We start from the raw sequence: 27,146 nt of genomic DNA on the forward strand, positions 1-27,146 counted from the left end.
TACGCCCTGCTGAGTGTGTATTTGGATCTTAGCTACTGTGGTTAGTGCTTGCCAATCCCCTATCCAAAAACTATCAATGGTTCCTTTCTGCCTATAGGATTATACCCTAAGCTCATGGGCTGACATTGGCTAATTGGCCTCAAACCTCTTCCCAGTACTACTTCCCACTCCTACTCAAAAGTGCTAGCAGTGTGACTCTCAGTAATTCTGTGCCTCATCTTTCTCATCTAAAGAATGGGTATAATGGGCTTCCCTGGTGGTGCAGTGGTTGAGAGTCTGCCTGCCGATGCAGGGGACACGGGTCCGTGCCCCGGTCCGGGAAGATCCCACATGCCGCGGAGCGGCTGGGCCCGTGAGCCATGGCTGCTGAGCCTGCGCGTCCGGAGCCTGTGCTCCGTAACGGGAGAGGCCACAACAGTGAGAGGCCCATGTACATATATATATATATACCCAGCATAGGAGCACCTCAATCCATTAGGCAAATGCTAACAGCTATAAAAAAGGAAATTGACAGTAACACAATGATAGTGGGGAACTTTAACACCTCACTTACACCAATGGACAGATCATGCAAACAGAAAATTAATAAGGAAACACAGCTTTAAATGACACAATAGACCAGATAGATTTAATTGATATTTATAGGACATTCCATCCAAAAACAGCAGATTACACTTTCTTTTCAAGTGCGGATGGAGCATTCTCCAGGATAGATCACATCTTGGGTCACAAATCAAGCCTCAGTAAATTTAAGAAAATTGAAATCATATCAAGCATGTTTTCTGACCACAGTGCTATGAGATTAGAAATGAATTACAAGGAAAGAAACGTAAAAAACACAAACACGTGGAGGCTAAACAATACGTTCCTAAATAACCAAGAGATCACTGAAGAAATCAAAGAGGAAATCAAAAAATACCTAGAGAAAAATGACAATGAAAACACGACGATCCAAAACCTATGGGATGCAGCAAAAGCAGTTCTAAAAGGGAAGTTTATAGCAATACAAACCTACCTCAAGAAACAAGAAAAATATCAAATAAACAATCTAACCTTACACCTAAAGGAACTAGAGAAAGAAGAACAAACAAAACCCAAAGTTAGCAGCAGGAAAGAAATCATAAAGATTAGAGCAGAAATAAGTGAAATAGAAACAAAGAAAACAATAGCAAAGATCAATAAAACTAAAAGCTGGTTCTTTGAGAAGATAAACCATATTGATAAACCATTAGCCAGACTCATCAAGAAAAAGAGGGAGAGGACTCAAATCAATAAAATTAGAAATGAAAAAGAAGTTACAACAGAAACATCAGGAATACAAAGCATCCTAAGAGACTACTACAAGCAACTCTATGCCAATAAAATGGACAACCTGGAAGAAATGGACAAATTCTTAGAAAGCTATAACCTTCCAAAACTGAACCAGGGAGAAATACAAAATATGAATAGACCAATCACAAGTAATGAAATTGAAACTGTGATTAAAAATCTTCCAACAAACAAAAGTCCAGGACCAGAGGGCTTCACAGGTGAATTCTATCAAACATTTAGAGAAGAGCTAACACCCATCCTTCTCAAACTCTTCCAAAAAATTGCAGAGGAAGGAACACTCCCAAACTCATTCTATGAGGCCACCATCACCCTGATACCAAAACCAGACAAAGATACTGTAAAAAAAATAAAGTTACAGACCAATATCAGTGATGAATATAGATGCAAAAAACCTCAACAAAATACTAGCAAACAGAATCCAAGAACACATTAAAAGGATCATACACCATGATCAAGTAGGATTTAACCCAAGGATGCAAAGATTCCTCAATAAACGCAAATCAATCAATGTGATACACCAGATTAACAAATTGAAGAAGAAAAACCATATGATCATCTCAGTAGATGCAGAAAAATCTTTTGACAAAATTCAACACCAATTTATGATAGAAACTCTCCAGAAAGTGGGCATAGAGGGAACCTACCTCAGCCTAATAAAGACCATATAGGACAAACCCACAGCAAACATCATTCTCAATGGTGAAAAACTGAAAGCATTTCCTCTAAGATCAGGAAAAAGACAAGGATGTCCACTCTCACCACTATTATTCAACACAGTTTTGGAAGTCCTAGCCACGGCAATCAGAGAAGAAAAAGGAATAAAAGGAATACAAATTGGAAAAGAACAGATAAAACTGTCACTGTTTGCAGATGACATGAGACTATACATAGAGAATCCTAAAGATGCCACCAGAAAACTACTAGAGCTAATCAATGAATCTGGTAAAGTTTCAGGATACAAAATTAATGCACAGAAATCTCTTACATTCCTATACACTAATAATGAAAAATCTGAAAGAGTAATTAAGGAAACACTCCCATTTATCATTGCAACAAAAAGAATAAAATACCTAGGAATAAATCTACCTAAGGAGACAAAAGACCTGTATGCCGAAAACTATAAGACACGGATGAAAGAAATTAAAGATGATACCAACAGAAGGAGAGATATACCATGTTCTTGGATTGGGAGAATCAATATTGTGAAAATGACTATACTACCCAAAGCAATCTACAGATTCAATGCAATCCCTATCAAATTACCAATGGCATTTTTTTACAGGACTAGAACAAAAAATCTTAAAATTTGTATGGAGACACAAAAGACCCCAAATAGCCAAAGCAGTCTTGAGGGGAAAAAGCAGAACTGGAGGAATCAGACTCCCTGACTTCAGACTATACTACAAAGCTACAGTAATCAAGACAATATGGTATGGCACAAAAACAGAAATATAGATCAATTGAACAAGATGGAAAGCCCATAGATAAACCCACGCACATATGGTCAACTAATCTATGACAAAGGAGGCAAGGATATATAATGGAGAAAAGACAGTCTCTTCAATAAGTGGTGCTGGGAAAACTGGATAGCTACATGCAAAAGAATGAAATTAGAACACTCCCTAACACCATACACAAAAATAAACTCATAATGGATTAGAGACCTAAATGTAAGATCAGACACTATAAAGCTCTTAGAGGAAAACAGGAAGAACACTCTTTGACATAAATCACAGCAAGATCTCTTTTGATCCACTTCCTAGAGTAATGGAAATAAAAACAAAAATAAAAACATGGGACCTAATGAAACTTAAAAGCTTTTGCACAGGAAAGGAAACCATTAACAAGATGAAAAGACAACCCTCAGAATGGGAGAAAATATTTGCAAACGAATCAATGGACAAAGGCTTAATCTCCAAAATATATAAACAGCTCATGCAGCTCAATATTAAAAAAACAAACAACCCAATTAAAAAATGGGCAGACCTAAATAGACATTTCTCCAAAGAGGACCTACAGATGGCCAAGAGGCACATGAAAAGCTGCTCAACATCACTAATTTTTAGAGAAATGCAAATCAAAACTACAGTGAGGTATCACCTCACACCAGTTAGAATGGGCATCATCAGAAAATCTACAAACAACAAATGCTGGAGAGGGTGTGGAGAAAAAGGAACCCTCTTGCACTGTTGGTGGGAATGTAAATTGATACAGCCACTATGGAAAACAGTATGGAGGGTCCTCAAAAATCTAAAAATAGAATTACCATATGGTCCAGCAATCCCACTACTGGGCATATACCCATAGAAAACCATACTTCAAAAAGACACATGCACCCCAATGTTCATTGCAGCACTATTTACAATAGCCAGGTCATGGAAGCAACCTAAATGCCCGTCGACAGATGAATGGATAAGGAAGATGTGGTACATATATACAATGGAATATTACTCAGCCATAAAAAGGAATGAAATTGCGTCATTTGTTGAGACGTGGAAGGATCTAGAGACTGTCATACAGAGTGAAGTAAGTCAGAAAGAGAAAAACAAATATCATATATTAATGTATATATGTGGAACCTAGAAAAATGGTACAGATGAACCAGTTTGCAGGGCAGAAATTGAGACACAGATGTAGAGAACAAATGTATGGACACCAAGGGGGGAGAGCAGCAGGGGGTGGGGGTGGGGTGTGATGAATTGGGAGATTGGGATTGACATGACATGTATACACTGATGTGCATAAAATTGATGATTAATAAGAACCTGCTGTATAAAAAAATAAAGTTCAAAAATTCAAAAAAATAGAATATTACAAAAGTGACCAATAATTTAGTTTATATGTATGTACTTGTTTATATGGGGAAAAGCTTAAAAGAATATACTTTGTAGTTAGATTAGTTGAATGAGTACTTATAACTCACACAAACAAAAGAAACATTTTGTAATTGTCAAGGGTAGAGCTTTTAAGGACCTTGATTAGCTGTGGTAACAGTAGGAACGGGAAGGAAGATATGGATGACACTGTGAGTGTAGAATCAAATAACTTGGCAACCGAAAAAAGGAGCCAGGTAACTGTGAATCACAGCGCCACCGGGTGCCTTGGACTTCGCACAAAGCCTCCTACATCTTGATTGGGGTTAGTAGCAGTGTTATCAATGACTCAGGCAAAGAAAAATGTCCTGGAGACTGGTTTGGCAAGCCAGATCTTAGAGTCCAATTACTGAATGAATACAAACAAGCCGCTTGTGACAGCCACAGTTCCAAGTCATAAGTAAACCAAGTCTACAGAAGGCATTAAGACCTGCCAAGGAGGAATGAAGCCTAAGCCTGGCATTGGATGATGACTTTTGGAATTGGCTAAAATACTGAATAAAAGATTCTTCATCCCTTCTCCACTTTTGAAACTTAGAGGCATGGCCATCTGGGACCTGCCGTCCTCTGGAAGTGCTTCACCTCTGAGGTCTTGTGTTTCAGATTCCATTCTCGATCATGACCTTCTACCCGACTTCCATCACGCTGCCTCAGGGTAGTTTCCTCCAACCCACTCAAATCACCAATATTTTTCAGTTCTTCCTGGTTATTCATGTTACGTATATGTATAGTCATATAGATATGAAGTCTCTTTCCCATAGCTGTGTGAGTATATATGTGTGTCGTATAGTAATATGGACATGAAATCTCTTTCCCATAGGTGTATGTGTATATATACATATGTGTGTATTGATGTATAGATATATAGGTACATATCTATGTATCAGGTGCTCGTTCTGCTTGCCAAATACTGTTCTAGGCAATTTACATGCATTATCTCTTTTAATACTCACTGAGCCCTCGTGATATAGATGATATTATTATTTCTATTTCACAGCTTAGGAAACTGAGGGGTTTAAAGTCTGTGTAAATTGCCCAGGGCCTTAGAGCTAGTAAAGGTAGAACTGAATTCGAGCCCAGGTCTGTCTGACTCAGCCCTCTTAATTACCACATTTACCTCTGGAAAAGTATCTGGAAGACATGTACTAAGTTGTTAAATAATTACCTAATGAGGTTGGGGTTATGGTGGAACCCTCGTATTCTATATTTTTCTCCTTTATTTTGTTTGGATTTCCATCTGAAAATTCTTTTTCCGTTAACAACAATTCCCTCATTTTTCACTGCCCCTGGCCAGTCTGCTCTCCCAGTTTCCAAGCCCAGATAGCCCTCTTCTGTTGTTTAGTTCCTGGACTGGCAAACATCACCAGGGAAAGCACATCACCAGACAGACTGAATCCATGACTAAGGAGTGGATTCCAGCCACCATGGGGCTCAGAAAGATTCAAACATCCTCAGGCAGTTCTCATTGCCATTCCCCAGATTTTCACTCTCTTCGTGCTTTCTTTCACTCAAACTATAGCCACGTGTCTTTTCTTTTCCATAAAATGTCTTAAAAGTAGTCGACACATATTGTCTTTGTACCCTTTATTCCTTACTGACTCCCTGCCTTAACCCCTCTGTTATACTCAAACTGGTCTTAGGTGTCACCGATGCCTTCCTGATTGGGAAATCCCACAGCCCTTGCTTTAGTCAATTCTATTTAATCAACAGTGTCGATCATATCTTTTAAACTCCTTTCTCTCTTGACTTCCGTAAAGCTCCTCTCTCCCATTTTCTATCCTCACTTTGACCAACCTCACGATTTCATTCACGACCTCCTCTTCCTCATACCTTCCATGAATGCGACTGTTCTTTAGAATTTTTTCTACCACTACCCTGTCTAAAAACACTCCATATCAATTCCATGCACTCTCAGTATTTTTATCTCTAAATAAATGACTTCTGCCCAGGTCTCTATATTGAGCCTCAGACCTGTATAACTAACCACTCAGTGTGCTGGCTCACTAGAGGGGAGAAAAATCACATTTTGGAGTATTTGCTGAATTCAAGCCACCCACATGAAGTCACTGCAGAGAGAGCTGGAAAATGTGCACAGTGGCTCTCTCGAGCAGGGATAAGTTGACTTCACACACCACTTGGTACCCAAGGGCAAAGGGTCTCAAACTATTTTTTTGACATACTGCAGAAAAGAGGTTTTATGTCAGTTACATATATATGCTATGGAAACCAAATTCGATGAAACAGCACTAAACTTTGCCACATGTGATGCACTTTAAAAGTTGTCATGTTCCATTTCATTAAAAAATATTTGTACCCACTCACCAAGTAGATTTCATAAGCCATCAGTGGTTCAAGACCCACAATTTATAAACATCATCCTTGGGTCTTTCAAACTCAGTATGCACAGAATTGTGTTTATGATCCCACTTCTACAACCTGTTCCTTTTCCCTAATTTCCTGTGTCAATCAATGGCTCCATCATCTACCTGGTTTCCCCAGCTAGAAATCTCACGGCCATTTTGGACTCATCCCTCTGCTTTATCCCTCATGGCCATTTCTGCCTTGTTCATATCTCTCAAGTAGATCTTCCAATCTCAGTCCCCACTGTCACTATCCTGTTTTATATCGGCTTTCACATAATAGTCTCCTAATTCATCCCCTGCTTTTGGTTTCTCCAATCTCAACTTATCTTTTTTCAGTTCAAAGCCATCTTCTAAAAATAAGTACTGCTACTGCTCTGCTTAAAAACTCTGATGGTTCCTCATTGCCCCCAAATATTTCTTATTCATTCAGAAAACATCTATTGGGCAACTACTGTGGGCCAGGCTCTGTATTGGACACAGGGGAATAAAAATGCCATGGTTCCTATCCTCAAGGAGCTTACAGTTCGAACTCCATTGCATTACTGAGAAGACTCTTTTAGTAGTTCCAGCTCACCTTTTCACCTTACCTTCTGCTCCAGCCTGTCTATACACCTGATGCCCTTGTCACAGTAGAGGACTGGACATCACCAAGGTGTATCCTCCACTTCTAGGCTCCGGTGCCTTGGCTCATGCAGTCCCACATTCTGTGGGATGCCTTCCTCTTCCTTCTAGATGAACTCCTACTCATTCTTGAAAGCCTCTGTCTTGGTGAAGCCTTCCTTTTCACAAGTTCCTATTCAAAAATTTTAAATATTGAATCAATGTAATCATGCCCATATCCCAAATAGTTAAATAGTACTGAGGTGCTAAAAGAGAGAAGCGAGAGTCTCCCACCTCAACTCACCCCAACTCCAGCCCAATTCCCCAAAGGTAATCACCCTTAATGATTTTCCTTTTCAGATATCTGGTGATCTCCATGTTTGCAAAATAGTATGCTATATTATTATTTCTTGGTGTATCATCCTAAGCACTGTCTATCTAATTTCTACTAGGAGAGTGAGCATTTAGCTCACATCCATCCTGGTCCTATCTTTTCTCTTCTCTAACCCTCCTAATAGAGTTACATCTCTCTACTCAGGCCCGCCACTACATCTCTCCTCTGCAAAATCACTGTGCATCCAGACCTTTACTTTTTGTTCTACTAACTATGGACATTATCTCTTTTGACTCTCGACATTTTCCAAAATGAGACCCTTAGTAACTCAACCTTTTCTCCATCCTAGGAGGCCTCACTTCTACCTCCTTCTACCTACTTACCTATAGGTACTTCTACATTTTAGAAATCAATCATATTTACATTCTCCTGTATAATCACAGTTCATTCTTCTTTGGCTTGTTTAAAAGGTGTTTCTAAGAGTTGAAAACCAGTAAGCATGCTTGCACTGTTAGACTAGTGAATGTTGTTTTCGATCATCTAGTGGAATACTCTGATCATACTTTCTTCTCTGGTCCGTTCAGAGAAATATATTTTTAGATTTCAGGTTTAATAGTGTCTCCACCCAATAGCTCAAAATCAATCCATTTTAAATTATTTCACACTTAACATCATGCCTTTCCTGGACATTTTCCCTCTTGGAGTTTCTAGTTTTAACTTTAATTGTCTTCAATTTTAAATTTAAGTAATTTAATCTTTTAATTTTTTCTTTTGCATTCTGTTACCTTCTAAGGGCCTCGAGGGTTTCTAAGTTCCCAATCATACTTTTAGTTTTATTGAATCCCATTGTTTCTTCTAGCTTCATTACTTTAATCAGGATGGGTTAGTTTCCAGACCGTCACCTTGGGGCTTCCCTCCTCGGCTCATCTGGCTTGGAGCCTCTTTTCCTTGGATCCTGTGCAGTGAGAATGCCTTTCACTTCCATCCCTTCCAAGGAGAATTAATAACTCACTTCTCAGAAACCCCACAGTCCTTGTATTTACCTACAAGGGCTCACTTGCTATGGTGTGATTTCCTTAGCCTCCAGGGGTAGTCATCCTTGAAATGGTACCTAACATACAGTTTGCCCTCAATAAACACTATTTGAAAACACTATGGAGCACATTATTACTATTTATTCCAAAATCTTGATTGAGGACAGAGTCATCAGTTTTTTTCATGTTAAGGAGTAAAGAAGCACTTCTATATTGATGGGAAATGGGAATAAGAATTAAGAGATAAGAAACAGCTCAACAAAGAATCAATTTATAAACACAAGTACCTTATTTTTTTCACTACATCAAAACAAAAACAAAATCCATATCAGATCCACCTTATAACCTGTATGTCTACGTTGACTTGCCATCCTTTGGAATGTGAGGCCCATTCTTTATTCATTTCACTGGACTAGGGTTGCCAGAAAAATTACAGGAAGCCCAGTTAAATTTGAATTTCAAATAAACAACACATAATTTTGAGTATAAATAGGTTCCAAATATTGTATGGAATCTTCTTATACTAAAACCTTTTTGTCATTTGTCTGAAATTCAAATTTAACTGGATGTCCTGTATTTCATTTGCTAAATCTGGCAACCCTACACTGGGGACCTTCTCAGGACATTAACCTGCTAAATGCCAACCAGTCTGACCTCCTCAGAGAGAGTAATCTGATTACAATGGGAGGAAGCACAGAGTTGACATGGAAAGAAAGAAAGAAAATATTTCATACTTGCCTTCAAGACCTGCTTTCAAAGCCCACCACCTTTTTAGGTGTGATGATGAATTTTCTGATTGTGTCTTCTGAATCTTCATCCTGTCTTAAGGTTAAAGGGAGGAGGTCCTTAGAGACCTCTAACGTAGTGTATCGTGTACACTTTTAGATTAATATTCTGGGGCAATTTGTTTCATAGGCGGTTATCCCAGGAAGTACAGGAGATTGTCATTAGGCTGAGATAGTTTAAATGTTCACCTATTGTCAGGTTTAAATAAGTCACTGCTTCTTTAAAGATAATACTATTAGACAGCACTGTGTATGCTCTGTCTTAAGCATTTCACATACATTTGCATTTCGTTCTCACAAGGTGCCTCTGACTAATGTACTTTGATTATCTCCGTTTTACCCTTGAGGAAGCTGAGAAGCAGAAAGGATAAAGAACTTGCCCAAAGTGACATCACTAACAAGTGTGAGAAAGGAGCTATAATCCATGCCTTCTTAATCTGGAGTCCTCCAAATAAAAATAAAATAAATTTCATCTACAGTCCTGCCAACCTCGCCAAAAAGCCAAAAATCACTAGTTAAAAACATAAAACATTAACTCCACCCATGAATGTCAAACTACTTTCTCTGAGTCTCTAACTGACGCTTTAAATGAATATTTTAAAATTAGAAAGTTGGATTGAGGAGAAAGCATTGGAAAATGAAGGAAGGAATTTCAGCGAAACCGCAAAGAACTGGGTTAAGCTGAGCTATCAGATGGCCCCTTTTCACACCATTTCCCCCCAAGTCATAAAAGCTCTTCCTGATTGCCCTTCACTGTATTTCCACGGAGAAATGAAACTAACTCAGTGGCAGGCCTTCCAAGCCGGAGCATAGTCCACATAATTTCTAGTTCCAGTGTACTATAAAACGGAAAGCGGACTGCGCAAGGCATTGCGGATTGCAGATGGAAACAGAGTAACCGGGAATTCAGTGAAACGAGCAAGGTCGGCGCGATGGGGGGGGTGAATGGAACTGGGAAAGATCTGATCGGAATAGAGTCTGAGAACAGGAACTGGGGGCGCAGCACCCGCTCTCTGCACGCGTGGGTCGGTCCCGGGGGGGAAGGGGGTTAAGTTAACCCGCGGGTCCAGATTGCAGACCGCCAGCCCTGGGAGGGTGCTGTGTTCGCCGAGCTCGCCCGCGTCCCAGCGCCTCTGCTGGTGGGAGGACGGTGGCCTCAGCTCCACCCCTTCCCTCCTCCTGCGGCGCCGGGGGAGGTCAGAGTCGGGGCGACCAGACGGCGCGGGGCAGAAGGAGCGCGAAGCCAGCGCGCAGCCCCTCGCCCGCCGCCCCGCGGCCACGGTGACCCGGTGACAGCGGGCGACAGAGCCTGCGGTACTGGCAGCGAGCAAGCAGCAAAGGGGTCGGCGCGCCCGGTTCCCGCAAGCAGCTCATCGCGGTGCCCGGGTGACGAGGTACGCCGGGGCGGGTGGGAGCCGGGGGTTGCCGCCGGCTGGGGGGCTGGGAGGTTGGGGGCTGAAAGGATGGGGATGGGAGGATGGGGGAGGATGGGGGTTGGAGGGCTGGGACCCCGCCCGCACCCACCTCCAAGCCGGAGCTGGGCTCGCCTTCCCTGCCGCCCTCCGAACAGCTCTGGGATCTTTGCGGGGAGGGTGATGGAATTCGAGCCCAGTTCTCCCAAACTTTTCTGCTCCGATTACTTACTCCCCATGTCCCAGAGCTCCAGGCTGCAGCCCAGATAAGATCTCGGCTGCGCTACCCTGACTCTGCGGGAGGCTTGTTTTTAAAAAGCCAAACAGAACCAGAAACAGAGAACATTCTCTTCCCCGTCATTACCTGGAGCCTCTCATAGACCTTTCTAGCTCTAAAAACGAAAAGGTCAGGCTTTCATTCAGACCTCTGGCTTCCGAGGTGGCTGCGGAAATGGGAGGAAGGAGGAGGGAGAGGTGGGTGGGCTCATAAGGGGGCTGGGAGCCCTTGAGGGACTTACGTGTTCAGGTTCGAGAGGGATTTGTGTTAACAAATCAGTATTGAACAAATTACCTTTGACCCCAATAAGAATGCTGAGCCAGGAGGTTGGTCTATGAGTAGGAGCCAGGAGGTTGGTCTATGAGTAGGAGCCGGGAAATGCACCCCTTCAAAGTGTTGACAGTTACAAAGGCCTGGAACCTAATCTTGGGCTAACACTGAACTCAGGGATCCGAGCATTAAGTATTGGCCTGGTCCATAGGAAGGGGAAGGGGATGGCCTTCTTTTTTTAAAAAAAATTTAATTTTATTTATTTATTTTTTATACAGCAGGTTTTTCTTAGTTATCTATGTTATACATATTAATGTATATATGTCAATTCCAATCTCCCAATTCATCCCACCCCCACCCCCACTTTCCCCCCTTGGTGTCCATACATTTGTTCTCTACATCTCTGTCTCTATTGCTGCCTTGCAAACCAGTTCATCTGTACCATTTTTCTAGATTCCACATACAATATTTGTTTTTCTCTTTCTGACTTACTTCACTCTGTATGACAGTCTCTAGGTCCATCCATGTCTCTACAGATGACCCAATTTCGTTCCTTTTTATGGCTGAGTAATATACCATTGTATATACATGTACCACATCTCCTTTGTCCATTCGTCGGTCGATAGGCATTTAGGTTGCTTCCATGACCTGGCTATTATAAATAGTGCTGCAATGAACACTGGAGTGCATGTGTCTTTTTGAATTATGGTTTTCTCTCTGTGTATGCCTGGTAGTGGGATTGCTGGGACATATGGTAATTCATTTTGAGTTTTTTAAGGAACCTCCATGCTGTTCTCCATAGTGACTGTATCAATTTACATTCCCACCAACAGTGCAAGAGGGTTCCCTTTTCTCTACACCCTCTCCAGCAATTGTTCTTTGTAGATTTTCTGATGATGCCCGTTCTAACTGGTGTGAGGTGATACCTCATTGTAGTTTTGATTTGCATTTCTCTAATAATTAGTGATGTTGAGCAGCTTTTCATGTGCCTCTTGGCCATCTGTATGTCTTCTTTGGAGAAATGTCTATTTAGGACTTCTGCCCATTTTTTGATTGAGTTGTTTGTTTTTTTTAATGTTGAGCTGCATGAGCTGTTTATATATTTTGGAGATTAAGCCTTTGTCCGTTGATTCGTTTGCAGATATTTTCTCCCATTCTGAGGGTTGTCTTTTTGTCTTGTTTATAGTTTCCTTTGCTGGGCAAAAGCTTTTAAGTTTCATTAGGTCCCATTTGTTTATTTTTGTTTTTATTTCCATTACTGTAGGAGGTGGGTCAAAAGAGATCTTGCTGTCATTTATGTCAAAGAGTGTTCTATCTATGTTTTCCTCTAAGAGTTTTATAGTGTCCGGTCTTAGATTTAGGTCTTTAATCCATTTTGAGTTTATTTTTCTATATGGCGTTAGGGAGTGTTCTAATTTCATTCTTTTACATGTAGCTGTCCAGTTTTCCCAGCATCACTTATTGAAGAGACTGTATTTTCTCCATCGTATATGCTTGCTTCCTTTGTCATAGATTAGTTGACCATAGGTGTGTGGGTTTATCTCTGGCTTTCCATCTTACTCCATTGATCTATATTTCTGTTTTTGTGCCACACCATATTGCCTTGATTACTGTGGCTTTGTAGTATAGTCTGAAGTCAGGGAGTCTGGTTTCTCCAGCCCCGCGTTTTTCCCTCAAGACTGCTTTGGCTATACGGGGTCTTTTGTGTCTCCATACAAATTTTAGTATTTTTTGTTCTACTTCTGTAAAAAATGCCATTGGTAATTTGATAAGGGATTGCATTGAATCTGTAGATTGCTTTGGGTAGTAAAGTCATTTTGACAAGACTGATTCTTCCAATCCAAGAACATGGTATATCTCTCCATCTGTTTGTATCATCTTTGATTTCTTTCATCAGTGCCTTATAGTTTTCTGAGTACAGGTCTTTTACCTCCTTAGGTAGGTTTATTCCTAGGTATTTTATTCTTTTTGTTGCATTGGTGAATGGGATTGTTTCCTTAATTTCTCTTTCTGATCTTTCATTGTTAGTGTATAGGAATGCAAGAGATTTCTGTGCATTAATTTTGTATCCTGCTACATTACCAAATTCATTGATTAGCTCTAGTAGTGTTCTGGTGTCATCTTTAGGATTCTGTATGTTTAGTATCATGTCATCTGCAAACAGTGGCAGTTTTACTTGTTCTTTTCCAATTCGTATTCCTTTTATTTCTTTTTCTTCTCTGATTGCTGTGGCTAGGACTTCCAAAACTATGTTGAATAATAGTGGTGAGAGTGGACATCCTTGTCTTGTTCCTGATCTTAGAGGAAACGCTTTCAGTTTTTCACCATTGAGAATGATGTTTGCTGTGGGTTTGTCCTATATGGTCTTTATTATGTTGAGGTAGGTTCCCTCTGTGCCCACTTTCTGGAGAGTTTTTATCATAAACAGGTGTTGAATTTTGTCAAAAACTTTTTCTGCATCTATTGAGATGATCATATGTCTTTCATTCTTCAGTTTGTTAATATGGTGTATCACATTGATTGATTTGCCTATATAGAAGAATCCTTGCATCCCAGGGTTAATCCCACTTGATCATGGTGTATGATCCTTTTAATGTGTTGTTGGATTCCATTTGCTAGTATTTTGTTGAGGATTTTTGCATCTATATTCATCACTGATATTGGTCTGTAATTTTCTTTTTTTGTGGTATCTTTGTCTGGTTTTGGTATCAGGGTGATGGTGGCCTTGTACAACAAGTTTGAGAGTGCTCCTGCCTCTGCAATTTTTTGGAAGAGTTTGAGAACATGGCTGTTAGCTCTTCTCTAAATGTTTGATAGAATTCACCTGTGAAGCCCTCTGGTCCTGGGCTTTTGTTTGTTGGAAGGCTTTTAATCACAGTTTCAATTTCATTACTTGTGATTGGTCTGTTCATATATTCTATTTCTTCCTGGTTCAGTTTTGGAAGGTTATAGCTTTCTAAGAATTTGTTCATTTCTTCCAGGTTGTCCATTTTATTGGCATAGAGTTGCTTGTAGTAGTCTCTTAGGATGCTTTGTATTCCTGTGGTGTCTGTTGTAACTTCTTTTTCGTTTCTAATTTTATTGATTTGAACCCTCTCCCTCTTTTTCCTGATGAGTCTGACTAAAGGTTTATCAATTTTGTTTATCTTCTCAAAGAACCTTTAGGTGTAAAGTTAGATTGTTTATCTGAGATTTTTCTTGTTTCTTGAGGTAGGCTTGTATTGCTATAAACTTCCCTCTTAGAACTTGGTCTGCTGCATCCCATAGGTTTTGGATCATCGTGTTTTCACTGTCATTTGTCTCTAGGTATTTTTTGACTTCCTCTTTGATTTCTTCAATGATCTCTTGGTTATTTAGGAACGTATTGTTTAGCCTCCATGTGTTTGTTTTTTACGTTTTTTTTTCACTGTAATGGATTTCTAATCTCATAACGTTGTGGTCAGAAAAGAAACTGGATATGATTTCAATTGTCTTAAATTTACCGAGGCTTGATTTGTGACCCAAGATGTGATCTATCCTGGAGAATGTTCCATGTGCACTTGAGAAGAAAGTGCAATCTGCTGTTTTCGGATGGAATGCCCTATAAATATCAACTATATCTGGTCTATTGTATCATTTAAAGCTTGTGTTTCCTTATTAATTTTCTGTCTGGGTAATCTGTCCAGTGGTGTAAGTGAAGTGTTAAAGTCCCCCACTATTGTTGTGTTACTGACAATTTCCTCTTTTATAGCTGTTAGCATTTGCCTTATGTATTGACGTGCTTCTATGTTGGGTGCATATATATTTATAATTGTTACATCTTCTTCTTGAATTGATCCCCTGATCATTGATCATTATGTAGTGTCCTTCCTTGTCTCTTATAACATTCTTTGTTCTAAAGCCTATTTTATCTGATATGAGTATTGCTACTCCAGCTTTCTTTTGATTTCCACTTGCATGGAATATATTTTTCCATCCCCTCACTTTCAGTCTGCATGTGTCCCTAGGTCTGAAGTGGGTCTCTTGTAGACAGCATATATAAGGGTCTTGTTTTTGTATCCATTCAGCCAGTCTGTGTCTTTTGGTTGAGCATTTAATCCATTCACATTTAAGGTAATTATCAATATGCATGTTCCTATTCCCACTTTCTTAATTGTTTTGGGTTTGTTTTTGTAGGTCCTCTTCTTCTCTTGTGTTTCCCACTTAGAGAAGTTCCTTTAGCATTTGTTGTAGAGCTGGTTTGCTGGTGCTGAATTCTTGTAGCTTTTGCTTGTCTGTAAAGCTTTTGATTTCTCTGTCAAATCTGAATGAGATTCTTGCCCAGTAGAGTAATCTTGGTTGTAGGTTCTTCCCCTTCATCACTTTAAATATATCGTGCCACCCCCTTCTGGCTTGTAGAGTTTCTGCTGAGAAATCAGCTGTTAACCTTATGGGAGTTCCCTTGTATGTTATTTGTCGTTTTTCCCCTGTTGCTTTTAATATTTTTTCTTTGTCTTTAATTTTTGTCAATTTAATTACCATGTGTCTGGGCGTGTTTCTCCTTGGGTTTATCCTGGGACTCTCTGCTCTTCCTGGACTTGGGTGGCTATTTGCTTTCCCATGTTAGGGAAGTTTTCGACTATAATCTCTTCAAATATTTTCTTGGGTCCTTCCTCTCTCACTTCTCTTTCTGGGACCCCTATCATGCGAATGTTGGTGCATTTAATGTTGTCCCAGAGGTCTCTACGCTGGCTTCATTTCTTTTCATTCTTTTTTCTTTATTCTGTTCCATGGCAGTGAATTCCACTATTCTGTCTTCCAGGTCACTTACCCGTTCTTCTGCCTCAGTTATTGTGCTATTATTCCTCATTATGACCGCTCGACAATCGCTTTCCCTGCTAGGGATTTTAAAGACAAAAATCACATCTATTTTTGAAATCTTTTAATCCGAAACATAGTGACTGACACATAGTCACTCTTAAAATTGAGTAAATGGACTCGTGAACAAATGCATGAATGAGGCAGCCAGTCATTGAATTATTTGGAGAATTATTACTCTGGGAATGAGGTCAGATAGCACATATATAGGGTGATGAAAAAAACTCAGCAAACAGTACTCTTACTGTTCCATTGCAGACATTTCCAAACACTGCCTCCTGGTACTGGCTATACCAGAGCCCATAGGGAGCTAACATATAGATGCCTGGACCTGCCTTCTGAAGATTCTGCATCAGAAAGTCTGCGATGGGTCTCAGGAGTCAGCGTGTTCAAAGGTTCTGCAAGAGCCTTGCAGCCTGCCTGAGGTTAGGCAGGGAACTGGCGCGGGCCATTTCACCTGGCCTTAACTCTGCCGGTTCCACTATAAGGACAAAAGGTGATGGCCATGGCACTGGTCTGGTAGGAATCATGGGGAGGGCAGAGCACCCCAGTCCTGCTTGGAGGACTCGGGGAAGCCTTGCTAGCCATTGGCTGTCTCTACTTCTCCCTGAGGTTATTGACAGGGAAGATGTGATGAATACCCAAGTTGCTATGGGCAAGTGAGCCTTCTTGGGGTTAGTGCAGGGTTCCTAAAAATCACTGTTGATTCCTTATGTGTTTCACTTTGTCTTCTCTTTTTCACCTCTTCATCCCTCGTGATCTTCCAATGGGCTGAACGACACTCCCCTTATTCAGCCTGGGCTGTAAGCACCAGGAGTGGTAAATACTTTCTGTGGATGATGTTACTTGATGAAAATCCAAGTGGTGACATTGTAACAGAGGGGTAGCAGTGGAGGCTTGTGAGGATCCAGCCTGGCTTCAGTGCAACTTCTTCTATTGCTTATTTGGGAAACTTAGCTATGTCTCGGGATTCATACACAGTACTCTGAAGTTTCCAAGGGTCTTGGCATGTTGCTCCAATATAAATTAGGGCAAGAACAATGAGACAGAGTCTCATCTCTTTGGAGAACAATTTCTAATTCTTTGTTAAGTCATCTCTCAATCCAGCTCTGACCAGTTTAGCATCATTAAAATAACTGTTCTGTTCGTTAACTTTAGAAGATTTTGGTTTTAGAGTGAACAGAATTTGACATTATATCAAGATGCCATGTGGTGGGTAAAAGGTGGCATTCAGGCAATCTGGGCTTAAGCCCTACCTCCAGCACTTGCTAGCTGTGTGATTAGAACAAGTCACTTAAACTTTTCTGGCCTCAGTTTCCTCATCAGTAGAATGGGGATAATTAAGCTCCCCTGACAGATTGTTTTGGTGATGATTGAGTAAGGGACCATGTGCCAGAAACTGTGCAAAATACTTGGCACTTAGTAAGTGTTCAAATGTTAGCAATATTATCATCTATTTAGTGAGCAAACTTTTTTTTAGCAACTCCTAGGTGCCATTTTTAAATAAAAAGACAAATTATAGTGCTAGGTACTCATATGAAAAGATATTTATAATATATTTTCAAATTAAAAATGGAAGTTGAATATATCGTATGACGTTTTATAAACAAACTTTAAAGCTATATATGTATGTATATTTATATGTATGGGTGTATATGTTTGTCTGTATTGTGTATGTGTACATGTATTTACGCATGGAAATGCATCTGGAAAAACATCTGTTGGCAAGGGATTATTAGTGCAGAGACAGCTCCATTTCTTAATTTACTTTATTGTCATGGTTGAATTTTGAAGTCATGTATTAACGTTTTAATAAAATTGAAAATAGTAGTGAAATAAGATAAACTGAAGTCAACCAATATTATAAATAATTTAAGGAGTTAAACTGTACATGCTTTTTCTGATTCCCCCCACCCCCCTAAAAAAAGATATGGAATAAGGAAATGCCAGACTCACTCTACAAATAACCAAGAAGCTTAGAGCTCCAGGGACAGTTTTCCCAGCTACCTATCTGGATTTTTAGCCTGTGTGATAAGAGCTGACCTTTCTATAGCCCTGTCTCCTCTGAAATCTTATTCTCCGAATTCCTGTTGCCCTGAGAATTTGTACCATATCATCTAAGAATTTGGAAATGTCCTTGTCATTTGCTTTCTTCCTGTATTATAGATGTGAGTCTTGTTTCTGAACCCTTATTGTAAGCTCTTTTAGAGCAGGGATTATGTCAAATTCTCCGGTATTTACCACAGTTGTTGACATAGCAGAGGGTGTGTAGCATTTGCTTAGTAAGTACCCATCGACTGAATGACTGCAGATCTGATGTTACTCAGAATCGGCCCTGTTGCACTGTCATAATGGAAAACAACTTAACCTGGAGATTTCAATGGGTTAACACAACAAAGGTTTATTTCTTGTTCATAAAAGGCCATATGAACTGGCAGAGGCTCTTTTCTGCTCAGTGATGAAGGATCCAGACTTCCTCCATCTGGAGACACACATGTGGCTTCTAAGTTTGTTGAATGAAGGAAAGGAAGGAATGGAGAGACATACTGACGCATAAATGTCCTAGGCCACTTCCATTCAAATTCCCATTTATCGGAAATCAGTCCCGTCTAGCTACCAGGGAGGCCAGGAAATTCAGGGGAGCACATAGCTACTCAGGAACACTGATTTCTGGGCCACGGATCTACATCTTCCTGCAGAATAACCATGCCAGCTAGTTAGTACCCCATTCGTATCAGTGGGACAAACACCCACATGATCACTAAACATGGCTCAGTTTATGTGAGTAACCGATGTGTTAGAAACTACCAGGATTCAGAATTTATCCATGCAGCAGGCATTTACTGGTGCCTGCTATGTGCCGGGTACTGTTGTAGGTCCTGGGAATACAGCAGGGAAAACAACAACAACAACAAAAAAACCCAGCCCCAATTCTCTATGCTCACAGAACTGACTTTCTGGAAGAGGAAGATAAACAATTAGCAAGTAATCCAGAGAATCTCTACTGGTGATAATATTATGCAGAAAAATAAAGCAGTTGGGGAAACAGGACACATATTGGTGTATGCGTTGGGGGGTAGATTGTAATTTTAAACTGGTCAGGGAAAGCCTCACTGAGAAGGTAACGTGGAAGCAAAAACCTAGGAGTGAGGGAGCTGGTTATTTGGGTGTCAGGGCAAAGAGCCTTCCTGGAAGAGGAATACAGGTACAGATTCCAAGGTGGGACAAGGGGGGGCCTGAAATGTTGGCTGGATGGCAAGGAAGACGTGTAGTTGCAGGGAGTATGTGGGTGAGTGTGCAGGAGAGGCTGGGATGTCTGCTCAGGAGTCTGTTGAGTACAGGCTGCAGAGCCTTATATGTTACTTTAAGATCTGTGGCTTCTGCTCTGTGTCGTGTGAAGCCATTTGGGGGCTTTGAGCACGAGGAATGGCATGATCACTCTGGCTGCTATATTGGGAATTGACCATAGGGTTCGGGGAGACCAGTGACAGGTTATTGCAAAATTCAAGAATGAGATGGTGATGGCTTGGACCATTTCCATCACCCCAAAAAGACGGGAGAAATTTTCAAGGGGAAAAGTGATTCACAAATACAAGATAGTTTTTGCTGCTAAGATGTTAGCAAAGAGCCTTCCTGTAATATAATTTATTATCATCACAAGTCCAGTTGTATTCATCAGTGCTACCGACATTTCTCCCACACAAGCTGCATGCCAGGACCCCTGTCAGGCACTTGGGACAGCAAGTAAGATCTGCCCCCTGCCTTTGGGAGGCTCTCAGACGTAGCAGGGTTATAGAGATCCCCCCAAATATAACATCATCAGCACCAAAAACACACCCAGCTGCTGCAACACGATTATTTTACAAACATGACGGAAACGTTAGCCAAAACATACTGAGGGTTTACTAGGAGCTAGACATGCCCTTGGATATGATTATGATTATGACATGTGATAAAATTATTAGAGTTTGATGCTCTTCTTTCTAACCACACTAGACTGCTACAAAGTTAGGGAACTAGTGGCCGAAAACCTAATATTATAACCTAAAAGTGTTATTTCTGGGCTCTGCAATCCAGCACGACCAAGAACTCTGACACCCTGGTGCCTTCCAAGAACCCATCCTAGAAACTGCATGTGCTGTGTTTTCCCAAATGTCTTCTCCCTTTATGACACACGGAATCATGTTGCTAGTCCTTTAATCTCACTGATAGGTTAGCCTATTTAAGTCCTCGTTGTTGCATGTCTTTTTTTTCCTTTTAATCATCTGCCTTGAAGAAGGTTAAGCTGAAACGGCTGCTCAGCTTCCAAGATGTTGCCACCCAAACTGCACGCGCTTTTCTGCCTCTGCACCTGCCTCACGCTGGTTCATCCCTTTTACTGGCAAGACCTAAATCCTGTTGCCTATATTGAATCATCAGGTAAGAGGTCTATTTGTTCAAGGGCTTGAGCCACTGACCTGTTGCCAGACTCGAAGTGGTCCCAGGGAAGTGGCACGTGTGGACTTCTAAGAAGATTCTGATGAAGATGAGATCCTCAGTTCTCCTGGGGGAGGGGGGAGGGCCTCACTCTTTCCTCTTCTTAACGAAACTAGAGGAGTGCCTTCTTCTTCAACATCAGGACTGCAGGACAGCCTAGGATGAGGCCTTTTCAGACAAGCTGGAACCTCAGCGTGCAGTCACCGTAGAGAAGGTCTACACCGCCCCTTCTATACCTCATTGCCCTGACTCACGCCCTCTCCGTGCAGTAACACACTTCCCCTGAAGTGCCTTCAGAGGCAACCCCAAACCTGCCCCCACGAAGGTGAAGGAGAGGCAGGAGTCTTGATCAACAGGTGAAGTCCTGGTTGATGGTGGAGTGTGTGAGAAGATGGCGATTTAGAGTTTGGGATCCAGAGGGGGACAATCTTTTCTATCTAATGACAGGCAGGAGCAGGGACCAGTAGGCACTCGGAGCTCCAGATGAGCATGGATGTGCATCCCTTGCTCTTTCTTACTTTGCAGGGTGGAGGGAAGGAGAAGAGGGGGAGGCTTAGTCAAGCCCAGGAGTGGCGGCTGGAATGGGACAGCCATCTCTAGACAGGGACATCTCCTGTCACCTAGAATAACCTTGATTGAAAAGCGATTCCTTCTGGAGCTTTGTGAATTCCTGCTAATCCCAGAGGGTTGGGATGCATGAACTTCTCTATTTAGTCTCCTCAGGTGAGCAGCATCAGCGGCCTCTGCAAGGTGCCATACTGTCTGTACCACAGACGCACGCACCTGGGGAGATAGGGCAGCCCTGGATCTAGTTGTGCGGTCTTGACGGGTGACTCCTTACTGTGACATTTACCAAAGATCTTTCATAACCAGTGCCTTACAAATCCGGCCCTGCTTCATAGTTGGGGAAATGATTGCAACAGCAGAAAAGGGACCAGATCTTCTATCTATGTTTGCATAGGAAATGGCATCATATCTCACAGGTCCATTCATGCAACAATACTTATCAGAGAACTGAGGTGTGCGTAATACACTGGTGACTAAGACAGAGGGCTTGTAGTCAAGCTCAAGGAGGTTAAATTAATTCTCCCATTCCCTTATCTGTATGTTGAAAACAGGTAACATCTTACATGACGAGCAAATTCTTACCTAGGAGACATTTGCCTCATGTGCTTTTTATCGGTACAGAGTGGGAATTTCAAAACATGTTCTCTATTCCCCCATGTCTGAAAATCACTGGAAAGCTGTTACTGGACAGTCAGAAACTTGAGGACACACTTGATTCATCTTTGTCATCCCAGCCTGGAGCCCAATGCCCCATTCATTTGAACTACTCAAAAATGAATGCATAAATATTTTTAAAATTATGCATAAATAAATTTAAAATTATTAGAAATAGTTTATTCAATAAAAGATGAAAATAATAGATGATTATTTGTATCATTCTTAATAAATGAATACATAGAAAATATGATCATGCAGCCAAAAAGTTTGTAAACATGGCTAGAGATATCCCATTCGCTAATGGAGGACGTAAAGCCATATAAGAGAGTGTCATTTTCCTAGCACGTGTACATTCCATCTCCAACCCCAGGAATGGACATCAGGACTATTTGATAAATGAACATCACCAAAAATGTATAATAAGATTAACAGCATACCATAGGTTCTAATGCTCCTATTAAAATAGAGTTGAAGAAAAATAGGAAGTGACATTTGTAAGTTCTGAACCACAAAACTATATCATCTACAGAGTGGCCATTCAACCTGGCAAGTCTCTTCCCTGCCTCTTCCTTCGTGATGAGTGCTGATAGTTGGTTAGAGAATGGGAAATCTAGGACCATGACCAGATTAGCTGCGGGCTGGTGAACCTTTTCTTTCTTTCTTTTCTTTTCTTTCCTTCCTTCCTTCCTTCCTCCCTCCCTCCCTCCCTTCCTTCCTCTTTCTTTCTTTCTTTCTTTCTTCCTTCCTTCCTTCCTTTCTTCCTTTCTTTCTTTTCTTCTTTCTTTCTTTTTTCTTTCCTTTTTTTCTTTTTCTTTCTTTCTTTCTTTCTTTATTTTATTGAAGTATAGTTTATTTACAATGTTGTGTTTAATTTCTGCTGTACAGCAAAGTGACTCAGTTATACATATATATTCTTTTTCATATTCTTTTCCATTATGGTTTATCACAGGATATTGAATACAGCTCCCTGTGCTGTACAGTAGGACCTTGTTGTTTGGTGAACCTTTTCTGCAGCCTCCCTGGCACTCACCAGCCACAGGGCCCTGGAGGCCTACACTCAAACCTGGGTCAGCTCAAAGTTTCCTGAGACCTTTTCAGGGGTCAGATGTCCTGGAATACACCTCTCACAGTCCAACAGAAGGAAAGGAGCAGGCAAGCTGAATCTAGAAAACTGAATCCAGATACACTGATATATGGACTCACCATCCTGAAATTACATGAGGACTTGATTGGGGGTTAGAAAGGGGAACAGGTGAAACTGCAGGTGTGTTAAAGGGTTTTGGCACCAGAGAGAGAAAATGTTTCAAGAGTGGGTGGGTAAAAGAATAGAGGCCATGGGCCTTCCCTGGTGGCGCAGTGGTTAAGAGTCCACTTGCCAATGCAGGGGACACAGTTTCGAGCCCTGGTCCGGGAAGATCCCACATGCTGCGGAGCAACTAAGCCCGTGTGCCACAACTACTGAACCCACATGCCACAACCGCTGAAGCCTGTGCACCTAAAGCCCGTGCTCCGCAATAAGAGAAGCCACTGCAATGAGAAGCCCGTGCACCGTAACAAAGAGTAGCCCCTGCTCGCCGCAACTAGAGAAAGCCTGCGTGCAGCAACAAAGACACAATGCAGCCAAAAAATTAATTAATTAATTATTTAAAAAAAAATATATTATATATATGCCATCAAGCATTTAGCAGAAACAAAAGAGACCCAGTGACAGTGAAAAGCTTAATTTAACTCATTTTCACAGATATTTTTTGAGCACCGTTTATGTGCTAGACATTGTGTTAAAGATGTGAGGATGCAAAGATATGGATGCAGCTCTTACAAAATAGCCTTGGGAGACAGAGTGTGCAGACACATAATGTTACTCTAATATGATAGGAAGAAAGATAAAAATATATACAGGGAATTGATTTGATACTGAGGATGAAACGATTAAGTCTGGGGTGGTGGTCAGGGCAGGCTTCAGAGAAGATCAAGATATTAAAGGTCGAAGAGGAGTTTGCCATGGGGATTTCAAGCGCAGGGAACAGCATTTACTAAGGTGTAGACGCATGGAACAGCCCCGTGCGTCACTCAGCAGTGCTGGAGCACAGGGAGGGAGATAACAAAGGAAAAAGCAGCAGAAGAGGAGGAGCCAGTGGACCTCCAGATCATGGAGGGTCTTTCTTACAGTGCCCGGGAACTTGGGATTTAACTTGTGTACCTGTGAACCTCTACGAGCTTCAACCCCCAAACACTGGAAAGATAAGCCACCCCACACTGGAAGCCATGTGTAGATTTAAACATAACCTACAAACTGCCTTCCAGAAAGATTCCAGTATATTCCCCCTTCAAGAAAAAATACCTGGTGATGATAGGAAAGCATTGAAGGATTTGAAGAATTGCCTGGTGAGATTCATGCTTTAAATCACTCCAGGAGTTGTGTGAAAGATGCAGTTGAAGGAGTCAGGATCCAAGGTGAACAGGACACTTGGGAGAGATGGCAACTGTCCGGTCAAGAACAGTTAAGGTGTAACTGAGAGAGTTGAGCTAATGGGGCAAGGCTACATTGGAGAGAGAATCCTAAGCTAAAAACAAATGTTAGAGATTGGAACTTGGTTGGATGTAGGGGATAGAGGAGAAAGGGTTAGGAGAGTAGCATGATTCCCAGGTTTCTGGCTTGGGGTCCCCAAGCTAGGGAATTCTGGAGTTGCATGCTGTGTGTTTGGAAGATGAAGAGGGGGAGTTGGGAGATGGTCATTTAGTTTCATTCTGGACCATAGGCTTTGCTGTTCCAATAGGAAGGCTTCCAGTGGGAAGTCGTGAGCCCAAATCTGAAAGGTGGATAGAGTTCATGTTTAGGAAAAGCAGATTTGGGAAGTGGTCTCTAATATGCTCTGGATAGGAGTAGAAGGTAAGGGCAAAGCTGGAAGGATTGGGAGCTGATCCTCAACATCTTAGGAAAAGGGCTATGTCGACCGCCATCTTTTTCCCCACACAGTGCTTTGCATACAGCAGGCGCTCAATAATTATTTGTGTATTTTACTAATTAGTAAAGAAATGGAGGCAGGAAACTATGGGTAGTCCCTTGATTCTCTTGGAGTTTCTTTGTGTAATAAAGTCTGGGGTGTAACGGCTGACAAGTGAAATAATATTGACCTGTTTTCCAGCGTGGTTCAAAAAACTACAAGCTCTGATGGCTGCTGCAATGTTTGGCCAAACTAAAATCCCCAGAGGAAATGGATCTTATTCCGTCGGTTGTACAGACTTGATGTTTGATTACACGAATAAGGTAGTGATTTGACTAATACCACTTATCCTTATATTCTAATATTGACTGTGGCTATGGCCCATGAGAAGGTTTTGAAACCTGACCTTGCCCTCAACTGAGAAAGACTTATTTTGCCATTTGTATGGTCTCCTGGGAAGCCTTTGGCAGTTTAATTCATTCCCCAATTCGTTGCTCTCATCGGATTAACTATAAACTCTTTCTTCCCCCTTCTTTGATGGCTGAAACCAGGCTGCTCATACTTTCTTTTCACTCAAAAAGCACACTGTTGTTCTATTTCTCTTCCTTTTGACTGCATTCAATCACTACGGCAACTTAAAAAGCTCTCAGGACCTCTTGCGCAATAGAAGTATTTGGGTCCCCGCTAATTAAATATGCAAAATAGCTGTTAGAACATGTTTAAGAAGCAACTTGACTAAAAGTACATTAACTTCTTTCCTCTACAGGGCACCTTCTTGCGTTTGTATTATCCATCCCAAGATCATGGTCACTGTGACACCCTTTGGATCCCAAACAAAGAATATTTTTTTGGTCTTAGTAAATTTCTTGGAACACACTGGCTTATGGGCAAAATTTTGAGCTTATTCTTCGGTAAGATTTGTGTTGCTTCTGCTTTTAGGCTCTAGAATATAAGAAAAGCTTGAAAATAGCAGGAGTTTCAGGCAGTGAAAGACCAAAGTAGATTGTCTCCTGTCCAGACATCTCCTAAGATGACAGAGTATTTCTTAAAAGGCCAGGTAACTATCAGAGAACCAAGGGTTCTCGTTTTGTCTATTCTGAATACGATGGGGTGCGTGGAGGGAGTGAAGGTATCAGACTTTCAGGCTGGCTCTAACATCTCTCTATGGCTGGCCTGATTTTTGCTTCTTACATATTCTTGGAGGCAATCATGTGGTGAGACCAGCAGCTGGACTGATGTGACTACTACCTTCTATGCTCTGCGCTAAAGTGCTTTCTACAGTTGGGCAAAGAGAGAAAGAAAACAGAAGCCTCCATAACTCTCCAGATCCTAAACAAAGGAGAGAAAGCTAATTTCTTACATGTCATAAATGAGGAAACTACTCTCATTCCCATCACCGATCCCCAAGCGGCCAGCCTCTCTCACTAAGACAATCCGATGTGCATTCATCACTTAATATGTCTGTATTTCGCTAATATTGAGTTGTCCTTCCTTATCTGTTTGACCAGACACTACTGTTGGGTTGATGTTAACCATGTCTTCAAATTTCCCCTCAGAAATACCTACAACTTTTGGCCTTCATTTTAAACATCTCGTTGGAGTTTTCTTAAGAATCAATTTATAAGAGAAATGATGAAAATATTATCACTACGCATCTTTACGATGCTGAATAACTTATAAGTCACTTCCATAGCAATCATCACATGCAGTCTTCATGACCACATCTGCATCGTATTGATGTGAAAGTGAAACACAAATAATTGATGATAATGATGACAATAACAAGCGAGAAGTGAAGGAAGAAGAGACAACCTCTTCCATTTTTTTGAGCCCTTTACTATGTGACTGGATAGATGTGCTTTACATTTTCCTACTTAAATATGACTCTGACAAAACCCCCCTGAGATAGATATCATTTCCCTCATTTTATAGGAGTCTGAGGCTCAGAGAGTTCTCTTGACTCGCCCAAGGTCAGTAGCTAGTAAGTGGCAGAGCTTCCTCCAAAGCTACATCTAAGCATGCAGTCGAAGGTCTCTCCACCTTCCTCTTGATTTTGATCAAGTTAGAATGAGATGATTCTCCGATCTGAAGATTCTGGATCTCAGTGTAATATTCCTGAGGTTTACTGGTAGTTTAGTTTCAGAACATTCCCTCTGAAGTTTTGCCCAAACCTGGGATTCATCATAAGGAACGGCCTTCCCGAATACACCTCTAAGTAGGAAAATGTCTCACCTCAAGTTCAGAGCTGGCAGTGAGAACCGATAGTTAATGATCGTACGGTCCTAGGAAAAACACATAGTTCAGGCCCTCGGTTGGTGGTATCTAGTAGGAGACTTTTTTAATGAATTTACTATTAATGCATAAAAACATGAATTCCATGGGTCA

At 41.1% G+C, this 27,146-nt stretch overlaps 2 protein-coding genes across 3 annotated transcripts in view; one reads left to right on the forward strand and one right to left on the reverse strand.

Annotated features, from left to right (window-relative positions):
• Nucleotides 1-27,146, reverse strand: part of TDRD6 (tudor domain containing 6) — a 63,008-nt gene that overhangs the window by 274 nt on the left and 35,588 nt on the right. The window lies entirely within an intron of this gene.
• PLA2G7 (phospholipase A2 group VII) overlaps nt 10,518-27,146 on the forward strand; it is a 34,361-nt gene continuing 17,732 nt past the window's right edge. Inside the window, exons 1-4 of one of the 2 annotated variants that reach the window (XM_079933561.1) lie at nt 10,518-10,715; nt 20,393-20,535; nt 24,963-25,084; nt 25,528-25,672. In XM_079933561.1, the coding sequence (XP_079789687.1) occupies nt 20,427-20,535; nt 24,963-25,084; nt 25,528-25,672 (376 nt within the window). In that variant the 5' untranslated portion in view covers nt 10,518-10,715; nt 20,393-20,426. The remainder of the gene's footprint in view (nt 10,716-20,392; nt 20,536-24,962; nt 25,085-25,527; nt 25,673-27,146) is intronic. The other variant, XM_079933562.1, reaches the window with a different exon arrangement.

The sequence above is a fragment of the Stenella coeruleoalba genome, assembly GCF_951394435.1.
Source record: "Stenella coeruleoalba genome assembly, chromosome: 10".
Taxonomy (NCBI): domain Eukaryota; kingdom Metazoa; phylum Chordata; class Mammalia; order Artiodactyla; family Delphinidae; genus Stenella; species Stenella coeruleoalba.